Source organism: Monocercomonoides exilis, assembly GCF_001643675.1.
Source record: "Monocercomonoides exilis strain PA203 chromosome Unknown scaffold33-1116896, whole genome shotgun sequence".
NCBI classification, from domain to species: domain Eukaryota; phylum Preaxostyla; order Oxymonadida; family Polymastigidae; genus Monocercomonoides; species Monocercomonoides exilis.
This window is the reverse complement of record NW_027150578.1, coordinates 78,855-104,812: the sequence shown is the minus strand read 5'-3', so window position 1 is coordinate 104,812 and position 25,958 is coordinate 78,855. Positions and strand designations below refer to the sequence as shown.

The following is a 25,958-nucleotide window of genomic DNA, read 5'->3' as shown; positions in this document are numbered from 1 at the left end:
TTAGAATTGCAGGATTTTTTAACTGACCAATTAACGTGATTGTTGAAAATTGATTAGTCAAAAATAAACATTTGAACCCAACAGTTAAAGAGAACAATTAAAACTCATTTTGGAAAAGAAAAAAGAACATGAGCAAAATATTCATATTCTTTGCAACGATGCCAAATGCATTTTTGTTGAAACTTGATCTTATTTTCATTCAAATTATTCAATATTTTCTTTCGTGAAATTGTCAAATAAAAAACATACAGTATTATTATTTTATCCTGACACTTTTTCTTTATTCTGATCCAAAAAAAATGAAGTGAAAAAATTATTAAAAACAATATTATAAAATGTTAACAAAATCAGTATTAATTCTTTTGATAACTTTCATTTTTCATTCAGCTCGATTTAATGCATTGTCTTTCTTTTCATCATCAGAATCATCGTTTGTCACATGAAGAAATCTTCTTTTTATTTTTTTCTTTTCATCCACAACAGTCTTCACTTCATCTTTCTCCTTTTCATCCATTTCATTTTTCCTTTCAATATTCATTTTCAAATGATTTTCCCATTTCCCTGAAAGATTTTCGTCGGTTATCACTTTTCCATAAAAGGAAAATCATTTTCTTCTGGATGGAAGAGGGTAAATCGAAGATTACAGCAGTTTCAAAAGATCTGGCCCAAAAGAATTGTGAAGAACACCACTGCAGACAAAAGCTTTCTGTATTACAGAAGGAGATAATGCTGTGTGGATGGCTTGAGGCAGAACGTCGGAAATTGCAGCTCGTTTGGAGGAAGATGAAGAAGAAGAAGCCTCAAATTTATATGTCAATTCAGATTTGAACTCAGCAAACACCCCTCTGTCCAGTGGTTGACAGAGGTGTGTGCTGTGTGGCACGAAGGTTAAAACGTCGACTTGTTGTTCTTGGAATTCTCGCCAGATCGATGGATCTGCGCGAGATGCATGCGAATCAAGAAGGAAAAGAATGTGTTCGTTTTCCAGTGACATGCGCTTTCTTCTTTCGATGATGGAAGAAAGAAGAATGGTGAGAGCATTCCTTTTGAAACATTTGTTGTCCATCCATCCGCTTCCATATGCCCAAATTTCCTTCGTTTGAGATAAAAGGCTATTCTGTTCCTCTGGTAAATATACACTTGGTCATTGAATAACAGAAAGAAAGGATAATTCATCATCTGTTACAGATGTCACGAATGAAGAATTAATCATTCTTTGTGGTTCTTTAGAAATACCTTCTTTCGTATCTACTGCAAGGACAACAAGCTGTTTTGAATCTGTAGGAACGCGCGTTGAAGATTCGTCGATGTTTGCAATCAAAGACGGATTGAAATGGAACTTTTTATGCAGCTCGTCTAGTGTTTTGTACCAGGGTTTTAAAACACTTCTGCACGACAGCCAGTTTGTTAATGTCCAAATTCTTCGGCGTTCCAGTCTTCAGATCCGGGTGACGCTTGACAAAGCCATACGTGGCAGACATTGATACTTCTGTAAATGTCGCATCTTCATCATCGTTGTCGTTTATTTCATTTTCCATCTGAAAAACAAATGAATAAAACATATAAATAATAAAAAAACAAACCAATTCTCTTGTTTTTTTTTAAACTTAAACATGTTCCATTCTATGCTTCAATGTGAATAATGTATAAAACTCTTTGTTCCTTTTCACCCACTTCTGCTGCAGGTCTGCCAACTTTTCCAACAAGCCTTCCTTTTCTCAGCGCTCAAACTGTATTTTTGATACCTGTACGATGAAATTCTTTGGAATTAACAGCATCCGTGATGCGAACTACTCCATGGACAACGATGTGAGCCATTCGATCCAGACGACTGTGAAAATTCCTGTACTTGCGCGAAGACATTGCTCTCTGTAATTTTTTCTAACCTTCTTTAAATTTTATTTCTGTAGATATTATCATTTTAATAAAATTTTAAAGATCATCATAATTTTTTTTATTTTTTTAATTGTAATGAAATGAAAAAAAAAAAAATATAAATTGCATTTTTTAACAAACTGAAGGTTTTATGCCCCATGAAATCCTCCAATTCCACACAGAAGTTCAATGATGGGGCTAAACCCTCCCATCTCCCCCCCATGCGAAATTGGGTTTGTTTCAAAATGTATATATTTTTATCTATTGAATTCATATATATATACTTAAAAATCTTTAAAAAATAAGAAATTGTGGGATAAGTTAATGATTAATTAAAAAAAATGGTCTTGATAAAAAAAAGGTCAAGAAAAAATTATAACATTATCAATATCTTTGAAGCAGAATAATTTATTCCTGCATTCGAACAAAAAAAATTATGTGTAAAAATACTTCTTATTGAACAAATACAGAAATTCTTTGCTAATTTTCAAGTTTTTTCTGTTGATCATCTTTCCCATTTTTCATTGAGAGTTGATAGTGCTCCTTTGTTTTGTAAAATATTAAACGAAAAACACATTTAATCAAAGGATATTGAAACTCATCGTATTTGATATATTTTGCTAAGTACATAGGTATTCGCGCTTGTTTTGAGTTGTTCAAGTAATAATGAAATTTTTGATTCAATTTTTTGACAATTGCAATTATTTTTGAATAAGGTTCAGCAGATGTCATTTGCAGAAAAGTTTTCAAGTGTGTTTTTATTTATACCGCTTTCTATCGGCTCATTTTTGTTTTTCGTTCTTCCAAGCAATATTTTCTGAATCTAAGCATAATTTAGATAATTGTGAACAAAAACAACTGATTGATGAATTGAATTGCTTTATAGACGAAATGGATGAAGAGGAAATGAAATCGGCTATTAATATAGAGCTGTTCAATAGAATAATCAAAAAGATGGAAGAAAAGAATTTGTCATTGGAAAATGCTGTTTTGTTGTTGAAGCATATTGGATTTTGTAAGTCAATGTGCAATTTTTGGAACAATTTGTTTGATTATACTTCATTGCGTTTCAGATTTGAAAAGTTAATCATTGACGAAAGTGAGAAAAAAGAAGAAAGGAATGAAAAGCTGTTGATTGATCTATGTGAATGCTATTTAACACTCCGAAGATTCGCCAACAACTTTCCAGACAAATTGCTCACCATTTGTGCGTCCTGCCTTTTGAAAGTTTCTTTGAACAAGGAGCAAAGCGTTAAAACTCAAAAAGAAATAGAAATGGCTTTGATAGCTTTTAGCTGCATAAGCCTATGGAAAGTGTGAGTCTTTTGTGATTTTCTTTTTTCAATTGTTAGGCTTAATACTAAATTTTAAATAGGTTGAAGAAAGCCAGTTGTACATCGATGAAATTATTGAAATTATCCAACACCATCAGGAGCATCACAACTTAACCCAGCTTGCCTATCAGTCTGCATGGGAATTTTTGATCAGCAGATCGAGCTATGAAAAAAGTTTGGAATGTGTGATTGTGAATGAGCTGCATTTTGTGAGAGAAGTGACAAAGGAATTGGAAGAACTTGAAAAATGCGTGGATTGGAAGAAAAAGGAAAAACGAATTATGAAATATGGAGAAGTCTACACAATTATGAGATGGTGCAAAACCGTTGAATCATTTGTTCTCTCAGCAAAAACACAAGAAAAAGATTATGTCAAATTTGTTGAATGCATTTTGAGGCTGTTCAAATCTGCAAGGAACAATTATTGGCAGATGTTTAAAAAGCATTTCAAACTCTTCAGTCACATGATGGGCTCGAAAATATTTGATGTTTATGACTTGTCAAAGGCAGGGTGTGTTGATTTCATGCTGAAGGAAATCCACAGTCCAACTTTGGAAGAAGAAATAACAACACACTTTACAATATTTTTCCAAATCCTTTCAAAAAGGCTGAAACTGGAAATGAAGGAGAAAAGCGAAGAGCCAAATAGGAAATTATCACCAAAAGAGATATTTGACGTGTTGGAGGAAGACGGATATGAAGACATTATGTTTAGTTTACAAGGATTTTTACTCAATAATCGCTTTAATGTTTATATATGTTCAATAAATCTCTGTGATTATTTTTAAATTAAATTAACAAAAGTTCAACATTCGTCGAAGAATAGTTTAAATTTTTAAATGCGAGAAATTGAACAGGGTTCGAAAAGCCATGATACTAAATTCATAGTCAAAATTGTATATGCAAATATTGTGAATACAGCAAAAAAAAAATTGAAAAAGGCGATTCTACGTAGCTAATTGGAAAAAAGATCTCCAAATAGAAAAATAAGAATTACAGAATCAAGAACAAAGATTATTCATTGATGAAATTGAAGATTCGAAATCTTCATTCCTCTGAAGGTTCTTTCATTTTTTACTCACTTTTTCAAATCTATTTTTTTCCAGACAAATGATTTCCTGATTTCTTTAAAAATTGTTGAACTGAAGGACTTTAAACATTTTTCTTTTTTAAATGTTATTCAAGTGCAAAAAAAATCTATTCTTTGTTGAACAAACAAAAAAGTTAAAGAAACTGATATTAATAAATAAACACGCGAAATGAACACAAAACTGAAAAAGCTAAAATACCGATAAGACAACTAATTATTTTCATCAAATAACACATCAAAAAGTCTGAATACTTTCTTTTTTTTCTAATAAATGGAAAAAATGAATCAGAAAAGCATTTATTGATTAAATGCCACTCTGACATTCAATTGATATCACAACATAGTCAAATAAAAATACTTCAGTCATAAAACAAATGGTTCGATTCGAACTGCGCTCAAAATATAAAATGGCGCGTATTTTTGTCGAAATCATAGAAGTTATTAAACATTCGCTTTTCCAAAAAGAAATTTTAATCTGGAATTTGTGAGGACGCAAATAAAGCCAATACTGAAAAATAACCACAACTTAAAGGTTACAAATTTGAATGCGTGCTGTGTTAAAAAAATTACTCCTTCTTGTCATTCATCAAATATCAAACAGACCTTCACGTTTTCTGTTTGTTGTGTATATCTTCCTTCTCCAAATGTGTCTTCTTTGGTTTCAGACAACAACTATTAGAGCTGCCCTTATTGCTTTTGGACAAAGAACGCGAAGAAGAAGGAAGTGAAGAGTCCAAATGAATGTCAGATGCAGGCAAAGCAGATTTCTGGGTGAAAGAAGGTGCAAGCAGCAACTGTGGCATCCCGATCTTTGATTCAGATTGTTCCAAACAGCCAATGCCTGACGAAGGAATAGTCAATGGAGAAAATAACAACAAAGAAGGAGACGAAGAAGGTTGAAGATGACTCGATGAAAGCACAGATTGAGACTGGGTGGGATTCAATTCGCATTCGCGCTTTTCTGAAGCAAATGTGTCTGATGAAATGCTATTTGAACAAGGAGCTTCATCTGCTTTTAGAATCAATTGGTTTGTTGTATGTTTCATTAACATTCCAGCAGCTGGTAAATCAAAGGAATCGCTCATTTCAACGCAGCTGTCTGGACGCAGCGATAGAGATCCATCAGCCAATGAATATAAAACGTCAGATTGCAATGAAGTGTTCTCTGCATTTGCTGCCTCCTCTTCTGTTGGATCATTCTTTTCATATTCGATAGAATCCAAGTTATCGTCAATCAGCCCAGCAGTTTCAGTCGTTTGAAGAGGGATCAAATGATTCAAAGAAATGTGTTCTTCACATGCACATTCGCGTGTTGATGGTATTCCTTTTTGTTGTTTCGTATCGCTGTTAGATGCTTGTCGAGTCAACTGTTCGTTTGAAGGTGTCAAAGAGCAGTCACTTTTGATGCGCAAAGGAGGTGTTGATTCATCTGAGAACGGAATTTCTGGTGAGTGCGGAAAAGTGTGAATTTTGTGAACGCACACCACACGTTTCGATGAGTCTGAAGATCGAAGAGAAGATGGATAAGATGAAGAAAGCGAAGAAGGAGAAGGAGAATGGCCCTGAGAATGAGCAGCAGAAGAAGAAGGAGATGGAAAAGAAGGCGACGATGGAAAGGAAGGAGAAGAAGGTGAAGTGGAGGAAGGAGAAGAGGGCGAAGACATTTGAATAGTTGTTGAAGGAGGAGGAGCAGAGGATAAAAGAGGAGAGGCTTCAGCTGCAGACTTACTGCGTTGCAGAATAGACAAACTTTTGCACCCCTCCAAAAACAATGCTCTGTCAGAATGAGGGATTAAACGTCCTGACAACAAAGAATCCAATGAAGGATGCAATTTTGAAGATATCGCAGCTGAAAAGTCTGAAGAACGAGAAGAAGAAGAGGAGGAGGAAGGGGCCAATGAAAATAAAGAAGGCTGCTTTGGCTGAGACGAAGATGTTTCACTGTGCAAGCCAAAAACAGAAGGAATTGTGTGGGGTGATAATCTGTTACTGCCAGAATCATGATGGAGGAAAGAAGAAGAGGCAGACGTAGATGCAGATGTAGATGCAGATGCAGATGCAGAATAGAAAGAATTGTCTGAAGGTGAAGAGGAAGAACAAGCCCCCGGTGCAGATGGATAAATGAGAGGAGAGAGAATATCTTGGAAGCCAGAAACAGCTTCCACCGATTCAAAGCTGAGCAAATTGACATTTGGACTGAGTCCTTTCGTTACAACCTTTTCATTCGCCAAAGTTGATTTTCTTTTTCTTTCCTTTTCCTTTTCTTTTGCTGAAAGCTTTTTCGCAAATTGCTTTCTGGCTTTTGATGTTTTGAATGTTTCAATTGGAGCAAAAGACATGCAAGCACCAATATCTTTCTCTTCTTTCATCATTTCTTTTTTTCTGTAAATTTTTTCTTTGCTTTTCTCTTTCTCTCTTTCCTTTTTCTCTTCTTTCTCTTCTTGTATTTCTTCTTTTTTGATGTTTTTTGCAATCAATTTCTCTTTCTCTTTCTCTTTTTTCTGCTCCTTTATTTTTTCGTATTCTCTTTCTTTTGCGTAATCCTTAACTTCTTCTTTCCCTTTCCCTGTTATCTTTCCCGTCGTTTTTGATTTTAGTCTAACTGAATATTCTGAGTTTATCTTTTCTCTTTCCTTCTCGTCTCGTCTTTCTTCTTTACTCCTTTTCATTTCGTCATCTTTTTCTCTTTCTCCTTCACTTTCAACATCTTCACTGCAACAACCTTTCGACAAATCAAATTCTCTCAATGCAAAAGACTCAAGCTCCTTTTGCTCATCGAATTCAACTGCCATTTCAGCAAAACTGTTGTCTTTGGCCAGCGCATCGATATCTTTGAATGTTGGGCATTCAAACACAATGTGTTGCTGTTGAGACAGTTGATCAATTGACGAAATTGCACCAGAAAGAGAAAAATCTAACGGCAGCGAAATAGAAGAAGAATCTTCACAATTTACCATTCCAACAGATGAAGGTGATGAAATTGATGGGCAATCAACACAGCCTTCTGACTGCAGGGCGGAGTAAGTAGCAGCAGTGCAGCAAAGATGAGGCGCTATCTTTACCGGAGGAGGAAACGGAGCAAACAGTTTGGGTAGCAAAGATGGCTTGCACTCACGCAGCCAATCGGGCTTTGAGGAAATTACAGATCGAAGCGAATGAGAATTAAGATATGATGAAGAAGATGATGATGAAGCTATTGACGAAGCAGATTGAAAGGATGGTTGCGAAAATGAAGGCGAAGCAGGCTGAGGCTGTGATCGAAGTTGAGGTATTGTTAAAGGGAAAGTAGAACCGTAAAGTGATGATGATGGCGAAGATGGTTTGAATAATGGAGATATTGACGAAGAGTGCAGATGAATAGAAGGTGAAGACAAAAAAGATGGAAATGAGGGGAAAGAAGACGGATGGATAAATGGAGATGCTGGGGGTGGCGATGCTGACTGTGATGTTTTCAGAGATGGTGAAAGTGTTGCGGAATGTGTTGGTATCTTGAGTGCGATGGATGATGGCAAAAGAGATGATGAAGTTGGAGAAGACGGCTGAACATAAGGAGAGGGAGTTGTAATGCAAAGTTGAACAGAAGACAAAGAATCAAATGAAGAATCTGAAGAAAGAGAAGAACATGAAGGAGATTCCTCGGCTTCTGCGTGGCATCCAAAAGAAGAGAGAAGCACAACTGCTTTGCGAAAGAATGAAGGAGAAATCAAAGGAGGCGTTGATGTGATAATGTCGTTCTTAATCGATGATAGCAAAGTGATGTTAGGAACTGACGGAACAGTCGAAGATGTGAAAATACTTCCTTTCTCTGATGCCGCAAATGTTCTCTCCTTCAAAAAATCAGTGTTTGCACAACAAAAGCTAGGCAATGAATCATCTTCCTTTAAAAGTTCGTTGTTTTTCTGTTTTTCTTCTGCTGTATCTTCACCTTGTCCGCTGCATGAGGACATGAAATGTCTATCCTTCTCTGTGTACGGAAATTGAATCACTTTTTTCTTTTTCTCTTTCCTCGGAATAGGATCTCTGCTGATTGACAGCATGGCACTGCATGGTATTCCTTGCAGTTCTGGAATCTCAATTGGAAGGGATCTGATTTTGTTGAGCATCTCTTGTGAAAGAGAAGAGCAGCGCTTCCATCGCGCAGAGAATGGACTGCCAGTGAGAAACGGATGAAAAGATGCCTGATGAGGAGTAAGACGTTCTGAAGGATCAAGTTGCAAGCATCCGAACACAAAGTGGAAAAAAGACAGAAATTCTGAAAAAGAAGAAATAGAAGAATAGAATAACAAATGAACGATGGAGGATGAGAGAATAAAAAATTGGAAAATTAAAAATGACTTATTTGCTTCAAAATAACACATAAAACCAACAACTTTAAAGCTGAACGAAATTGTGATCGCAAAATAAAAACAAAAGAAAAACACTATATAAAGCACTTATCTCTCATTAACAGTATTTTTTTCAGCTCATCATATATAAATTTCTTTGGCTTCTGGAGCATCACGAAACTTGCTCACTCATTTACACCTGCGGCATACTCTCTTTGGACAAATTTAGTCCCTTTTCCCTCTTCAAGAGCTCAAAGTGCTCAAAAAACATCATTTCCAGCAATTTGCCATTTTCGTGGTTTTTGTCCGCCTTTTGTAAAACGATTGATGTTTGCATTGAACAAACACAGCACATCGCGGAAATGCAATGATGATCCAAAAATGCAGAAATTTTGCCAAAATTAAATGAAAAGTAAAATATATTTCATTTAATAAGAAAATATATAAAGGCATGTAGTTTTAATGAAATAAATAGAATTTCAAAAACTAAAGATAGCTCAATAAATAGAAACCTTTTGATTCTGCTCGCGTGAAACAGCAGCCAACTTGCGTTTAATTGCCTCTCCACAATCATTTGACATTTTCACTGCATCAAGAAGTTTGGGGCTAAGAGGACTATAGGATAAATAGTTTGCAGATCCATTTGCAATTTTAAAATTAATATGGATTATTTATTAAATGATTTTTGTGTTCATTCACAAAGCAAACATTACAAGGAAAATAGAAACAAATGGAATAATGTTGAGTTAAGCAGCACATCAACAGAACAAGATTCCAGCACACCCCATGAGATTTGTTTGCCTCGTAAAAAGATCACAGTCATTTGTTTCTGAGAAAAGTGGTCTGCCCAAAAACAGCTCAGCTGCAATGCACCCAACACTCCACATATCCATCATGAACGATGCACTGTAAATAATGTCAGACGTCACAAAAGTCATAAAAAAATAATTTTGGTTCAAATGTTAATTGGAGCATCAATTGATGCACCGATTACAAAAGATAACAATAACATCAATTTTTACAATAAAAGCAATATTTCTAATTTAAGATTGGTGAAATAGAACAAATAACAGCATACGGAAGCCCAAGGATCGATTCTGGTGACTTGCAGCAGATGTCCTGTGATAAGCCGTGATTTTGCTGCTGTTCATAGACTGCATCTTCAAAATTGCTTATTCTCAAACAGCAAGAACATCTTTCGGAAATAATAAAAGAATAAATGAAGTTTTAAAGAACAGAGCGCAGCATGAAAAACATGCAAGATGTCGAATCGCATTCATTATTTGCAATAATAAAATCGTAAAAAATATCTTATAAGTAATTCATGGCAAACTCATCAAAGACAACTGTTTCTGTGGTAAGGTTACAGAGAACAATGCCCAATCTATGCAAATAAACAAGGCTATCAACAATGCTTCCAATCAGCTTCATGTTATAATTAAATAATTTCAAAAAAGAAAGAAAGAAGTAAATAAAGGAAAAGAAAGAAAGAATAGAATAGAATTGAAATTGATTAAGCAAATGAGAGCTCATATTGTTGTACCCTTGAAATATTATCTAAAATCTTGGGGTTTGCGCTGTTGCAAGAATACACTCTTAAGTTCACTCGATGCATCTGCATCACAATGCATAAGTGCTCGTGGAAATAGAACTTTTTTTCGATCCTGACCATCCCATGGCAGTTCAATGGATCGTTTTCTCTAATCTTCAAAACACAAAAGCAAAAATTCCTTTAATCACAAACAAAGAAACCAAAAAATTAGCAATATCAAACTTCGTCAAGTATTTTGCTCATCAGTGCTATTTTCTGTGCCCTATCCGTTAGAGCAGTAAACACTTTCACTGCAAATGTTTCAAAATTCTCGATGCAAATGCATCGCAAAAGCTGCCCCATCGAATCTTTTTGCATCAATTCTTCAACAACAAAGTGCTTCAGTCCTTTCTCATTCTTCATGTTTTGGTCTGAAATAATATCTCCCACTTTCAAAATGAAATCACCTTCAGCATTGTCTTTCCCTCCATTCCAGACTCCTTCGCACGGATCCGTCAAAATCGCTCCTTGATTTTTTCTCATGACTCCAAAGCTCTTTGTGTGAGAATATGTGTTATATGTCTCTGCAACACCCACAGTCAAGCATTTCAAAATCTAATTCGAACAATCCCACAAAATTTTTCAAAAATCAGTCATAATAAAAATGAAATTCAAATTAAGCGCAACAGCTACACATTCATTTCAATGCTTTCGTGAGGATATGCAAAAAAAAGATGAAATTGTAAGATCTTTAACCTTAATGAAAAATGACATGACATCAATAAAAAATTCCTTTTTTCTAACATTTTGAATATACATTGAATTGAATCTATAAAATCATTTTTTGTATATATATTTTTTTGAGATAAAGACAAACTTCGTGAGGAAGTGACTGATGAACGAATTTGTTTTCAAGAGTGAAGAAGAAATGAAAAAAATACACCAAAAATAATTTTTATTCGGAAAAAAAAAATTCATTTTCGATAATTAAAAATTCAAATTCGGAATTAATATTTCTATTTAGAAAAAAAATAATTTGATTTCGGAATTTATAATTCGAATTCATAATTTATTAATTTGATTTTTGAAAAAGAATAAATCAATATCGAAAAATAATATTTCTATTTCGAAATACATTTAAAATTAAAATTTTTAATTTTTCTCGAGAACGGATTTCAGAAAATTTCAAGTTATTATTAAACCAATCAAATATTATAACTCAAAGAAAACTGTTTTTTGACAGAAACAATCTATAAATTAATTTTTTGTAATTTTTTTTTTTACTTTTTCGAAAATCATCACTTTGATGAAAAAAATATAATAAATATTCACAATTTTGAATAACCTAATTAAAATAGTGAATAATCAATCACATTAATGAATAACAAATAACAAGAATTATTTTCCCTAATCAATATTTCGTTTTTTTTGGGAATAACGAGAAAAGCATCAATTTTTAATATAAAAACAAATTCATTTTCTTTTCAAAAAAACTTCACATAAAAATATTTTCAATCAAAACGAATGAAATATTTTCTAAGATAATGCGTCATATTTCAAATATTAATTAAGTTTACTGATGGAATAAAAATAATGAGAATTCAAAACCAAAAACACAAGTTATTCATTCCACAAATCAAAAAAATATTCATCTTCGAAATTGAATTATTCTTTTTCGAAATCGAATTAATAAATTTCGAATTCGAATTATTAATTTGCTGAAATGAATTTTTTTTCACGAATTAAAATTTTTTTGGTGTGACAGATGGAAACGTATTTCCACATTTCGTTTTATTGAAATTTTGATGCGTAATTTGTCATTCTTTATTTTTTGTGCTTTTTGAATCAGAAAAAAAAAGGAAAGAAAGAAAGAAAAAAGAAATCACTTTTTTTCAAATCAAAAATCACAAGTGTAATAATTATTCTAAAACGGTTTTTGCTTCAGACTTTTAAAACATTTTGAATATTGAATACCTTTTTTTTTACAAAATTGCTTTTTGTTATGTTTTGATTGACAAAAATAATAAGTTATTTATTTGAAATTGGGAGATTGTTTTTGAAATCATAACTTTTTTCGGAGTGTCGATTCTTTTAACGTTTTATTTCTGTGATGAGGTAAAATACATTCAAAAAGAAAAAATAAAATAATTGTTTCTTAAATCAAAGCGTGAGAGAATATCAAGATAAAATTATCTTTGAAATAAGTTATGACTTTTCAGTGTTCGTTAATCAATATTTCAAAGCGAATGTTGTAACAGAAATTTTAGAATGGAAAAATATAAATCCAAAAATAATCACCCAAAGAAAAAATTAGGGTAATTCTTTTTGAAAAATAGCAAATGTTGAAATTTTAAATAAATCAAAAATTTCACATTTTGCTCAATTTTCTGCACCCATTAACGAAATTTCACCCGAATAAAGATAATAGCATTATCAAGAAATAGATTCCATATTAGTGAAGTTTCGTGTGTGTGAATGAAAATTCGAAATAAAAATATGAAATTTTTGATTTATTTGAAAATAAAACATTTGCAACTTTTCTGAAAGATTTACCTATTTATAATAGAAATTTTAATTTTTTGAAAAGTTACAAATGTGAAAAATACAATTTTGATGTGTCATATTATTTTCTTATCATTTTTCGCTTTGAATCTTTCCTTATTCAACGTGGAGTTGTGAATTCCTGATAAAATATGTTTATTTATCTCAATTTATTTGAAAAGTTTTTATTGTTCAGTTTTTGTGTAAAATAAAAAATTGAATACAATAACAATAGAATGTCATCACTTCGGTTTTTGCACAACTGTTTGTGACTTTGTCATTCTGAGATCATATGTCAAAATTATTTTGAATAGTTCCTTTTGTTTTATTTTCTAATAAAATAAAAACTTCATATTTCGATCAAAATTCTGTTCACACACACCAAATTCAACTGTCATAAAAACATAATCTTATCAATGTCATTATTTCCATTTTAGTGAACTTTCGTGAATGGTAACAGAAATTTTATCGAAATATGTTATTTAAACTTTATTTGAAAATTAAACAAAAGGAACTTTTCAAAATATTTTTGACATATGTCACATCGATTTTCATTTAAAAAATGATTTGCATTATTCATTTAAATAATTGCAGATATTAATTCTTCGAGTTTCTAGAAAATTTTCACAAAAAATACATTTTTCAACATCAAAAACATTGTATTTTTTGTTTTTTTGTGTAGTTCAGACTTATAAAAATACGTTTTTGAAAATGCGGACTTTTGAAGATTTTGATAAAAAAAAAACGGTTTTTCAATAAAAATATCACCCATTGTGATAAAAAAACGTGATTAATAATATTTGGACTTGTGATTATTCACGATCAAAATTAAATGACAAAATAGAAATAATGTTTTCACATTGAAAAATGTGATTTCATTCATATGTGATTTTGAATAATATGATGATATCCGGTTTTGCCTGAATTTTTAACAAATTTTCATTCCAATACATTGATTTTTTCCGTCATGAAAAAAAACGATTGACAATGTTGTTATTTCCATTCTGGTGAAGGTTGGTGAGTTGGAATAAAAATATGATTGAAATATGAAATACTTATTTTGTTGGAAAATTAAACTTAAGGAACTTTTTTAAATATATTAAGATATAATTCAATAATAATTTTTTCTAAGTACAAATAAAGCAATTTAAAAGTTTTGTATATCAAATGAGTTTGTATTGATGAGATATATTTTGAGGAAAACTGTCAAAATCATTCCTCTTGCAGTTATTGAGTAATCAATCTTGTCCGGTGTTTTGTGCGATGCCTGGTGTTTTTCTAACACAATCTTTTTATTTCAAGAAAATAAAAATAAAAAAAATAAAAAAATAAAATAAAATGAAATAAAAATTAAAAAAAAAAAAAAAAAAAAAAAAAAAAAAAAAAAAAAAAAAAAAAAAAAAAACACGAATTTTTCTTAAAGAGGAAAGTTTAAGGATTAGATATCTTCAGTTTTGAATTGATTTTTTTGACTTAATTGAATTATTTATTGATTTATTAGCATTAAGAAATAGACATACATATGAATTAAATCAAAGAGATCATTATAGAGTGATTTATAAACCCGAACATTTTCATAAACCCGGTTATTTTTTTTGTTCGTTGAAACAGAATAAATACAACATAAAAATATAAAAAGCAAACTTTTATATGTTTATTTTACTATTTTATGAAAGAACAAAATTATTTTTGTTTCAATTTTAGTTTTTGATGAAGATCTGAGGAATTTTTAATTTATCTTCGATCATTTGTTTTGCTAGTTTTTAACCAACTCTCTTTCTTTGTTTATTTTCAATTATAAGTTCAAGAAACATGCCTAATGAAGTTTTTGTATTCGAAATGTTCTATGTTTTTATCTTTTTTTTCGATTGTTTTTCACATTTCATCATTTTTGTCAAAAAATATGAAAATATGAAAACATCTATGCTTTTATTTGATATAACAATTTATATGTTACAATAACATGAAAATAAGATAATAATGCATTGGTATTCTTAATAATTAGTCATTTTAAAAATTGTTTAATATGAAATAAGCATATTTGTTATTTTCAAAAATTGATGTGTGCTTCATGAGCAACAACATTTCACAAATTTTTAACATTGTAAATGCTTTGTGAAAATCTTTTTCTTTTCATGTACATCACTTAAAATATCGAAAAAATATTGTGTAGCTCATAATTTTCATATTTTCATATTTTTTGACAAAAATGATGAAATGTGAAAAACAATCGAAAAAAAAGATAAAAACATAGAACATTTCGAATACAAAAACTTCATTAGGCATGTTTCTTGAACTTATAATTGAAAATAAACAAAGAAAGAGAGTTGGTTAAAAACTATCAAAACAAATGATCGAAGATAAATTAAAAATTCTTCAGATCTTCATCAAAAACTAAAATTGAAACAAAAATAATTTTGTTCTTTCATAAAATAGTAAAATAAACATATAAAAGTTTGCTTTTTATATTTTTATGTTGTATTTATTCTGTTTCAACGAACAAAAAAATAACCGGGTTTATGAAAATGTTCGGGTTTATAAATCACCCTAAGCTTTTTTGAGCAGATTTTGAAAGATACAGAGTTTAATCATTCCATCAACAGGACAAACTTTTTTTGTATTGATTTAAACGAAAATTCACTGGGATTCATTTTGATAAGAAATATAATTTTTCATTAAAAAGATGTTTAAGATTAGAACAATCTTTTCTTTTTTGTTCAAATAAAACAATTCATGCTTATTTTTTAAAATAAACTAAAAATTTGTAAAAAATGGATGTCATTTCATTATTTTGATTTAAACACTCACTTTGAACAAGGAGCAAAAAAACAACATTTCTTTAACAAAAAAATGTGCTTTTCAAAGACGTTCTTTTTATCTTCGTCCTGCTCGCGAGTTGTACATCTTTCCAGAGCTACGTTTCGCGCCACATTTCCCGCCTGGACATTCCGCATGCATGCCTATTTCACGTTTGCAGTTGATTGTTAAAACAAAAAGAAATAAGATTAAATAAACATTCAATTTTTGAAAAAAAAATGTGTTTTTAACCTGGAATTGCAAAGAGCGACACAATAAGCAATAAAATAGTCCAACGTTTTTTCATAATCTTGCTATGCGAGTAACAAATTCTTCGGAAGTTATAACAAAACAATTGTAGAAAAAATGACACGGCAAATAAACAACAATTTTGAAAATGACGCGAAATTCAAATCATTTTAAAAATAAAATAATCTTAAACATCTTTTAAACGTTTGCTCAATTGTCATCATTTCATTTCATTTAAATATCTAAACATATCAGTTTATAACTTTTCGAAAAAATATTCATGAAATTCTGACCATGGGTAAGATCACATCTATTAAAAGGGATTTGTTTATTTCTCTTATGAACGCAAGTTCAGGAGAAACAAAATACATTCCGAACGAAGATGGTGATTGGGAACGTTTTTTAAAACAAAGAAAGCAAAACAAAGCAATTGAACGAACACTGAACTATCATTCAAACCAAGAAGAAGATCAGGTTTTCATCTTTATTGACTTTAATTTATTCGCTTAATCTATTACTTATTTTTTATTTAACTGAATCCGTAAAATCTTTTATTTGTTTATCATTAGAAACTGATAAATCAAGAATTTTTTTATAATTCTGAACTTCGAAATCAGATTCGAACAAAAGAAATTGTATTTCGTGAGAGACTGCAGATATCATCAACGCCATCACAGAATGGAGAGCATGTTACTTTTTTAAATGCCCAGAATCAAACAATTCCAATTCCTCCATTTTCAATAATTAAGAATGGATCAAGACCAAATGATGATGAAAGCGAAGTATTTCGAAAGCAATATTCAGAGGGATTACTTAAATTTCATCCAAGAAGATCTACATTAGCGCCATTTTTACCTCAACTTATTTTGAAAAGAAAAAGAATTATTCAAGTGAGCCCGCGATCATTTCCAACAGCAAAGCGGAAAATATCTTTAGAAGTACAAAGGCCACTGGAAAACAAACACAAGAAAAAAATGATATCAGTTGCTCCAGAGCTATCGCTACATAGTAGTAAAAAATGGACCTCAGGAGAGCAGGATTTATTCTTAGAGCTTTTCTTCTTGCTATATCCTTCCACACAATCCATTTCTCCTTGGTTTGCTGGCTTGAAATCACTTGCGGATATTAATGCGTATATGTATGCGAAGCATACAGAACCGCTGAAACGGTTTTTTGCACGGAACGAGTATGGGATTGGGGGATTCACATGCTCCACCTGCGGATGCCACTGCAGCGGGGCTGATTGTTCATTGACGACAGAGCGGGCGATGCGCATTGTGGCATCAGAAAGCAGACAGCCGTTTGGCAGCATTGAATCGCTGGCAAAGCAGCTGATGGGGTTTGTTGATGAATGCGAGAAGAAGAAAGGAAAGAGAGAAGTTGAACAGATAAATGCAAAAAAAGAAGAAAGCGGGGAAAATAAAGAAGAAGAGAAAAAGGAAGGATTGATGGAAATACAATTGATACAAGGAAATGCAGTGGAAGAACAGAAAGAGGAATTTCCATTGAATTGTGGATATGGATATATTGGAGAAACAAACAAGGCACAAACAATTGCCAAAGTTGTTGAAGATGAAAAGATTAACAGAGAGAGCGTTGGAATCTTTGAAGATACGAAAGAAAAGATTTCCAATGGAAATGAAGAAAAAGAGGAAAAAGAGGAAAAAGAAGAGAAGAAAGGAAAAGAAAAGAAACGAGAAATTCACATTGAGAAAAGAGAGGTTTTATCACTTTTAAGAGATCAGCACAAAAGTACCAGAAGCTTAAAGAGCAGTCAATTTGCAATGCGCAGACCGAAAAGTCGTTTGTATTCGCCAGCTGCAAAAACATCATCTTCTTCATCTTTAGCTGGTGTTGCATCTATCACAACTGCTGCCAATACATCTTCTCAGAACTCATTTCCATCTTCTTCCTCTTCCTCAACTTCAACTTCATCATCATCTTCTTTAAAACCTACATCATCATCTTCCCCTTCTTCCTCTTCCCCTTCTTCCTCTTCCCCTTCTTCCGACTCTTCCTCATCTTCGTCTACCCCTCTTTTTGCACCCACAGCCACAAAAGACACCCTCCTCCACAAACTGGAGAAGTTCCTCTTCAAAAACTCGTCAGTCAAGAGCGATCTCATCGAGTACTTTAAAGACGAGCACGAGAAGATGCAGAGCCTCTCCACGCCTTCCTCCATCATCGCCCAGCCAACCACTCCACCTCTCCCACTCCATTCACAGTTGCTTGCTGACCTCGCCCCAGATGCCTCTTTCCCTCCAAACCTCACGCTGGTTGGGTCGCGTGTGTGTGCTCAATGTAATTCAGTGTATTGTATTGAGTGTGCAGCCAGACAGGATCTGATGAGAAAGAACATCGAAAAAGTGAAGAGAGCAGCAGCTGAGAAGGACAGAGAGCTCATTCTGAGGAAGAGAAGAAGGCTGTTTGGCTTCTGCGGATGCGAGAAATGCAAGCAGCTGATGAAGAAGACAGAAGAAAATGTACAAAAAATGACTGAACGGTTTATGATTGCAAACGACGATGCTTCAAATTCTTCTTTATCTTCTTCTCCTTCTTCTCCTCCTTCTACGTCTTCTTCATCCTCATCCACTTCATCCTCTTCCCATCTGTCTGATCCAAAGGAACTCTTTTTCTGCTCTCTGAACTGCCGCAAGCAGTTTGAGATGCTCCACATTTGCTCACTCTGCCATCGCGTCAAAAGACCTTATGATTCTTCTTCTCTGTTTGCTCCAAGCGAACAAGTCAGCCCTTTTTCATTTCTTCACAGGGATTCTGTTGCTGCTGCCGTTTGCTCGTCATCATCTTCTTCATCATCTTCTTGTTCTTCAAATCATCCTTCTTTTTCTCCCCTTCCTTTCTCGTCTTCCTCTTCTTCTCCTTCCTCTTCTTTCCAAAACTCATCCCTTCTTCCAAATGGTGATTTCCTCGTTCCTTTCTCTTCTTCATCTGCTGATCGGCCTTCCTTCCTCCCTTCTTCCTCTGCACTTGCCTTTTCTTCTTCTACTTCTTCTTCCTCAGCCATTGCTTCTGCTGTCTCTTCTGAGCGCTTTCTGAACTGTTCTCATTGTGGACGCTGGTATCATCCATGTTGTGTGTCCACTCTGCCTTTTTTTGTACCATTGGAGATGCTGTTAGATGAAGCACCAGATGAGAAAGGGAAGAAGAAGACAGCTGGAGAAGGAATGGAGAAGAATGGAGAAGGAAAGAAAGAAGAGGAGGAAGAAGAAGGTAGAGGAGGAGGTGAGGATGAAGAGGAAGAGAAGAAAGAGAAAGAGAAAGAGGAGCAGAAGAATGGGAATAGCAAAGGAAGAGGGAAAGGCAAAGGAGTTGTGTACAATCTTCGCAAAAGTGGTAAAAAAGGCAAAGGGAAGGAAAACTCATCATCAACGATGATGAAATCTCACCAATCCAGTTTATTTTCATCATCATCATCATCATCTTTATCATCTTCAACATATTCAGGTTTTGTCGCCCAGCCATCTGTGTTAGGGTCAGCGAATGATTCATACAGCTTTGTGGAGCGGCAGAAGATGAGAGAAGAGATTGCGAGAGAGCTTTGGGTGTGTCCTTTCTGTGTGGAACAGCTGGGTGGGCTGATTCTGCCTGCAAGTGAGAAGGAAGATGAGAAGGAACAAGGAAAGGAGAAAGGAAAAGAGAAAGGAGGGGAGAAAGAGAAAGATGCTGAGAGAGAAAGAGAGGCAGGAAAAGGAAATGAATTGAAAGTGACATCAGAGGAGACTAAGACGATTTCTTTGTTTTCGCTGCCTCCGCCACGAACAACACACTCTCACACAACACAAACACAAACACAAGTACAGACAGTATTGAAACAAGAACAACAGCAATTGAATCATCCAGTGACTGATGAAGACGTTACATCAACATTATTCCCTTCAATTTCATTGACATCTTCTTCTTCAGCCGAAGTTGAGAAGAATGAAAAAGAACCACATGATTCTTCTCAAAACACGAATGGATCTGACAATACAACTATGTCATTGAATGATAAACATTCATCAATCACAGATGAATCATCAAAGACATCTGATGAGCCTAATTCAGATGCTCCTCATTCAAAACAATCAGAAGGCGAAAGTTTGCAAACATTAGAGAATGAAATGGATTCAATGGAGATAGAGCCTTCAACTGGCACTTCTGTTGATTTGGCTTCATCAACATCAACAGCAACATCAGCAGACTCATCCTCAATGGAAGAAGAAAAGACAGCAAATTCTCAATTAGAAACTCAATCTATTTCAGAAAATGGAGGAACTTCATTTGAAGCTAACACAATTCAAGAAATTTCTTCTCAGATGGAAAAAGATGAAGAGGTTAGCACAAGTACAATTCCGGAGAAATCTTCAATTTCTCCGAAATTCCAAAGAAATTCCACAGAAAATGTTGATGCTTCGACAGTTGCCTCTTCATCCTTATCTTCATCTCCGATTCCATCATTGAGCATGCATCACACGCCAACATCTTCATCTCTTTTTTCATCATCTTCATTTTCATCAGACATTTCTTCGACTTCTCTTTTTTCGCACCACAAGACGCATCACCAACACTCTGATTGTAATTCAGCTAGCATTCTTTCTTTTGACCAATCAACCACACACTCATCAACATCACCATCACCATCACAATCACCATCAACATCAACACCCACAAATGTCGAAGAAATCAATCCCACTCTTCATTTGATTTCAGACACCTCTTCTGTTCAATCTTCAAATCCATCATCATCATCATCATCATCATCTTCTTCTTCTTCTTCCTTCTTCATCACATCTTCTTCAACAGAATCTCAACAACCAGAAAGTTCAACATCTTCATTCAACAACACTCAAACCCTTCAAAAGAACAAATTCAACAAAAAATCCAATCCAAAGCCACTTCTGCAGCAGGAGATGACATATGCTCTGAGGTCATCGAGTGTCCCTCTTTTCATTGATGACTTCTCTTCTGCTCCAAACTTGCCATCTCAACGAATAAACAAATTAACATCGAACAAAAAGATGAAATCATCTCCAGCACATTTTTTCTCTCCACTTTTTGCGTTTAATTCTCCGTGGCGTTATTCTCCGAACAAGAACAAAGGATTTGACAAGATATACAGAAATCCTGATCCCACAAAAGCATCAGCTCTTTCATACTCTCCCGCAATCATCCCATTCCGAACACTTTCACTCAACCAGCTCAATTCTTCTCCTTCAAAAATATCTTCTTCTTCCTCTTCTTCCTCTTCTTCCTCCTCTTCCTCTTCATCATCAGTTACCTCATCCACACCATCAGCCTCCCCTTCATTCCCACCCCCCAATCGCAGCCATTCACGCACAGGTGCTTCTTTGCCAGCACACTTCTCCTCTGCTGTGACTCGCCTTCTCTCCTCTCTCGATCCTCCTTCCTTTGCCTCTCTTCTCATCTCCACTGATGTTGTCCTGCCTCTCTTGTCTGCCCATTCAGATGTGCAGACATTCTCACTCAGCTCTCGTCACTTCCTTCACGGGTGCATTCAGCCAATGATGCAGCAGATGAATGCAATGGCTGTTGCATGCTGTGGAAGTGATGATGATGAGAAGAGAAGAACAGGAATGTGGGAGTGCCAGCAGCAGAAGTGTGTGTATGTGGATAAGTTGGATGCAAATGGAGATGTTGATGAAAGAGAAAAGGAAAAGAATATGAAGATGAAAGAGGAAGAGATGAAACTCGATCTTCAATTATTGTTATCATCTTCATCATTATCATCTTCATCTGCCCATCCCAATCACAAATTGAGTGTTCCGAGTGTTTCGATGCCTCTTTTGACGTTCTTCTTCCGCCATTCAGCAGACATTGCACATGGCATTGTGTTCAGCACAGACGCTGCTAGCAATTTGAGACGGATGAATGAAGAGAAAGAAATGGAACACAAGGAAGAAGGAGAGAATGAGGAAATCGAAGAGGAAGGAGAAGCAGAGGAAGAGGAAGAAGCAGAAGGGGAAGTAGAAGAGGATCTTGGAAATGAAGTAAAGAGCAAGGAAGAGGAAGAGATGGAAAGAGATGATCAAAAGATGGATGAAGAAGAGAAGAAGGAGCAAGTATTTGATGGAGAAGGAAGAGGAAATGAAATGTATGAGCAGATATACATCTCTTCTGCTCCACCAACACCTTCTTCTTCTTCATCATCGTCATCATTATCTTCTTCTTCATCTTTGCTTTCTTCATCATCTTCATTGCGTACAAAAAGAAATAAAGCAAGCAATTCGAAGAAAGGAAAAGTTTCACACAAACGAGGAAGACACAGAAAACAAAGAGAAGATTCCACATCCACAAATGACGAAGGAAACAATGGAAGAGCAACTAAACGGAGAAAAGGAGCATATTTGAATACTGATAACAGAAATTCCGAAAGCGAAACAGAAAGAAACGCAACAGAAATGGAAGAGGAATTGGCTGATTATATCACAAGGCATTTTCCTTTCCCCCACTACAACAACAAAGAAATAGCATCATTTCCAAAGTTTCCATCTTCGTCTTCTCTTTCTTCTTCTTCCATCTCTTCTTCTTCTACTTATTCGATTCCTCTTCCTGTGAAGAAGCCAGTGCGAATGGGAAGCACAAGAAAAGCAGCAGAAATTGCAGTTTCATCTCCACTTGCAACTTCCACAACGAGACAGATCAAACCAATTGAATATCCGAAGAGCAATCTGATAAGTCAACAGCATTCAACAGATGGCATTGATTCAGAGAGTGATGTCAGTGATTACGCAAACACAATCACAAACACAAATATGATTGCTAATTCGAATGATGATGATATTTCAAGAGTTCTTTCTGATGCAGATAGTAATCTGAATGTGAAGACGATGAAAAGAACAAAAAGAAAGGGCATTGAAATATTGAATGATGATGAAGAAGACAATGAAGATGAGAGAGAAGATAAAAGTGAAGAAGAAGAAGAAGAGGAGGAGGAGGAAGAAGATAAAAACAAACTCACAAACGAAAAGAAAATGCTATTTCGATCAAACACAATTAGCACAACTGATTCAGCTTATAATTCTAATTCACCTTCAATATCCTCTTCAAATCAAGAAACATCAAATATTTTCTCTCCTTCTCTTTCTTATTCATCTTCCTCCTCTTCCTCCTCTTCTTCATCTTCTTTCAATCCAAACACCAATTCTCTTTTCTGGCGCAGATCTTCTTCTCTTCCTCTTCCTCTTCCTGCCCCCCCCTCTGAAATCTCTTCTCCTTCTTTGAATTCTCCTTCTCTTTCTTCCCCTTCCTTAACTTCATCCTCTTCTTCTCCCTTTTCCCCTTCTTTTCTGTTCAATTCTTCATATCCTTTCTTTCCTTCTGTTCAATCACCTTCTTCACTTTCATCTTCGCCTTCATCATCATCATCATCCTCTTCCTCTTCTTCTTTTCCTCCTTATCTTTCTATCAAATATGCATCTTCACCTCAATTCTCTTATCCTCAGCAAAATTCATCACTTAATCCATTATTCAGATTCCCTTCTGCTCCTTCTTTTCCATCTTCTCCTTCCACTCCCACTCCAACTTCCTCTTCCTCTTCTTCTTCTCAAAATTCATCATCATTATCAACATCATCAACCTCTTCTTCCTCTTCTTCTTCCTCTTCTTCTTCTTCTTCTACTTCTTCTTCTGCTTCTTCTGCATTGCCACCTTCTCAGCCATCTTCTCCTGTTCCTCTTTACAATTTCAGCGATCGAATGATAAAAGATTTGCCTTCACATTCACTTTCATCATCTCTTCATTCAGCATTCACTCATCCTTCATCATTATCATCATCTTCTTCCTCTTCTTCCTCTTCCTCCTCTTTATCCTCCTCTTCCTCTCCTTCTCTTTCTTCTTCACAACTTTCATCTCCATCACAAACACCATCTTTATCTTCTTCTTCACGTAAAATGACCAATGAAGATAAACTAAAAGCTCTTCAAGACTTTCAAAGAATTCCAAGAGTCAGACGAAAAGTTCGATTTCTTCCGAATCCTCTTCCAAACTTCCTCACAAAATCATCTTTTGCTCCTTCTCATCCACACCCCAGCTTCAATTCCAGATCCAATTCAAGAATTTCTTCATTTCCTTCTTCTTCTTCTTCTTCTTTTATTCATTCTGAGCTCACTTCTCCTACCTCTCTCCTCACCAATCCATATATTCTTCCTCTTTTATTCAATTCTCGTGCTTTTTTTGCTCGTTCTATCAGAATTTCGCTTATTGGATTTGATGATGATGGCTTTGAATGGGATAAAGTAGCAGATTATGCAGAAGACACAAAAGACACAAATAAGAAAGAGAATGATGAAGAAAATCAAGTAAATGATACTTCAAAGGCAACAATTGAAAACAGAAATTCTGTCAATGATAAGATTGATTCCAATGATTATTCTCTCTCTCTTCATCATCAATGCAATCACACTCACAATCACACTCAAAATATCATTGCAAACAACATCCATTTCCCATCCAATGCAGATTGTGCTGTTTGCAGCTGTTCTCTTTGCACACAGACATTCCGAACAGAAACGCTGATCTATCCAGACCCCACACTCAACTATCAGATGCTGCTGAAGGAGAAGCAGAGAGGAGGAAGGGCACAGAAGAAGAATAACACGAATGCACAAGATGAAAAGGAGAAAAAGGAAGAAAGTCAACTTATTGAGGAAATATATGAGGAAAAACCGAATATGAACAATACAGTGATCAAAGAGGAGAAAGAAGAGGAAGGGAAAAAGAAGCAGAACAGAAAGAAAAGCAAAAATGCAGTAGAAGAAGAGAAAGAAAGAGAAAGAGAAAGAGAAAGAGAAAGAGAAAAGGAGAAAGAGAAAGAGAAGGAGAAAGAAAGAGAAATTGTTGATTTGGAAGTGATTCCTCCGCATCTCGTGAAGGACAACCAGAAAAGGTCTAATTATGAAGTTGATCATTCTTCTATCAAACAAGATGGAATAAGAAAAACACAGGGATCAATTGGAACACCAAATGCACAATCAACAAATTCTTTTTCATCTTCGTCTTCCTCATCTTCCTCCTTCTCTTCCATTTCCTCCTCCTCCTCCTCCTCCTCCTCTTCTTCTCCTTCATCATCAACCAAACAAGATGAACACATCAAACAGAAACAGATCCGATTTGCAGAAGAAGACAAGTCCATCTTCAGCATTCATCCTCTTTTTGTGCTGAATGAGGCATTAGGAGAGTTTAAGACACTGAGACCTAAGCAGATGACGAAGCTGGTTGAAATAAAAGAAATAAAAGAGATAAAAGAGATTGAAGAGATAGAAGTTGATGATGATGATGATGATGAAGACATGTTTGAAGAGTTGGAGGAAGAAAATGAGAAAGAAAAGGAGAAAGAGAAAGAGAAAGAAAGAGGAAAAGACAAAACAGAGTCTTCTATTGCTGAAAGATTTCCTCCTCATTCACTTGCGTCGATGCTGATGTCATCCAGCGCAAAGGCAAAAGAAGCATCACTTAGAAAATCGTCTTCTTCTTCTTCTTCTTCTTCTTCAGCAACTTCATTTGCATCAGCTGCCAAAAGGAAGAGAATGAAGGTTGGGATGAATTCAATGAAAGATTCCACAAATAAGAAGAAAGAAAAAATAAGTGCTCAGAAAGAAGAAGTGAAAGAGAGAATGAGCTTAGGAAAGATAGACGAGAAAGAGGAAGAAGACAAAGCAGTTGAAGAAGAGAAAGAGGAAGAAGAAGAAGAAAGCAAACGACAAACAGAACACAAAAAGGAAGTTGAAGAAAAGAAGACGGGTTTGTTTATTGTTTCTGATTTTCAATCGACCCTTGATGCCTTCACACCAACACTCAATTCTTCTGATTCATCATCATCATCTTCTTCTCTTTTCTCCTCCTCCTCTTCCTCTTCCTCTTCTTTTTCATCTGATTTTTCTGAATTTGACAAACAACAACTTTCTTCTTCACTTGTGAAAGATGAAATATCTTCATTGGATTTAGCAGCACCCATCCAATCAACAAATAATTTTGAATCATCATCATCATCATCTTCTTCTTCTTCTTCCTCTTCATTTTCATTGCCCCTTCATACTAAAAATACTTCTCCTTCTCCTTCTCCTTCACCTTCACCTTCTTCATCTCCTTCTGATTGGAGTATCCCTTCTGACTCTTCCTCCAATCTAATCGAACCATCTCCTTCTCCATCTTCCTCTTCCTCTCCATCTCCTTCTCCTTCTCCTCCAACAACTGGATTC

The 25,958-nt window shown here is 34.5% G+C and overlaps 4 protein-coding genes across 4 annotated transcripts in view; 2 read left to right on the top strand and 2 right to left on the bottom strand.

Moving 5' to 3' along the window:
- Positions 1-640: 640 nt before the first annotated feature.
- On the bottom strand, positions 641-1,818 carry MONOS_15476 (uncharacterized protein; the record flags this gene model as incomplete). The annotated part of the gene is made up of 3 exons (XM_067868354.1): positions 641-1,139; positions 1,387-1,538; positions 1,732-1,818. The coding sequence occupies 3 exons, from the start codon at positions 1,816-1,818 to the stop codon at positions 641-643; spliced, it is 738 nt and encodes a 245-aa protein (XP_067724300.1).
- A 584-nt stretch (positions 1,819-2,402) lies between these two features.
- On the top strand, positions 2,403-4,366 carry MONOS_17820 (uncharacterized protein). Its single transcript, XM_067870778.1, has 4 exons — positions 2,403-2,507; positions 2,592-2,625; positions 2,684-3,189; positions 3,251-4,366. The coding sequence occupies exons 2-4, from the start codon at positions 2,601-2,603 to the stop codon at positions 3,995-3,997; spliced, it is 1,278 nt and encodes a 425-aa protein (XP_067724299.1). The 5' UTR covers positions 2,403-2,507; positions 2,592-2,600; the 3' UTR covers positions 3,998-4,366.
- An 8-nt stretch (positions 4,367-4,374) lies between these two features.
- Positions 4,375-10,856, bottom strand: MONOS_15475 (putative protein kinase Yak1; the record flags this gene model as incomplete). The annotated part of the gene is made up of 9 exons (XM_067868353.1): positions 4,375-8,551; positions 8,835-8,934; positions 9,137-9,239; positions 9,408-9,530; positions 9,703-9,819; positions 9,958-10,049; positions 10,168-10,329; positions 10,399-10,770; positions 10,851-10,856. 9 exons carry the CDS (start codon positions 10,854-10,856, stop codon positions 4,905-4,907), a joined length of 4,722 nt encoding a protein of 1,573 aa, XP_067724298.1. The 3' UTR covers positions 4,375-4,904.
- A 5,194-nt stretch (positions 10,857-16,050) lies between these two features.
- MONOS_11052 (uncharacterized protein) overlaps positions 16,051-25,958 on the top strand; it is a 28,698-nt gene continuing 18,790 nt past the window's right edge. The window contains exons 1-2 of the mRNA XM_067863551.1: positions 16,051-16,215; positions 16,311-25,958. The exon at positions 16,311-25,958 is cut by the window's right edge and continues 18,790 nt beyond it. Of these exons, the coding sequence (XP_067724297.1) occupies positions 16,081-16,215; positions 16,311-25,958 (9,783 nt within the window). The 5' untranslated portion in view covers positions 16,051-16,080. The remainder of the gene's footprint in view (positions 16,216-16,310) is intronic.

What these genes read in the sequence shown, in the direction of transcription:
- MONOS_17820 (XM_067870778.1), top strand. Translation starts at nt 2,601, where the DNA reads ATGTCATTTGCAGAAAAGTTTTCAA. An exon ending in ATTTGCAGAAAAGTTTTCAA is followed by an intron (nt 2,626 to 2,683) that starts GTGTGTTTTTAT and finishes CGTTCTTCCAAG; the next exon opens with CAATATTTTCTGAATCTAAG. An exon ending in GCTGCATAAGCCTATGGAAA is followed by an intron (nt 3,190 to 3,250) that starts GTGTGAGTCTTT and finishes AATTTTAAATAG; the next exon opens with GTTGAAGAAAGCCAGTTGTA.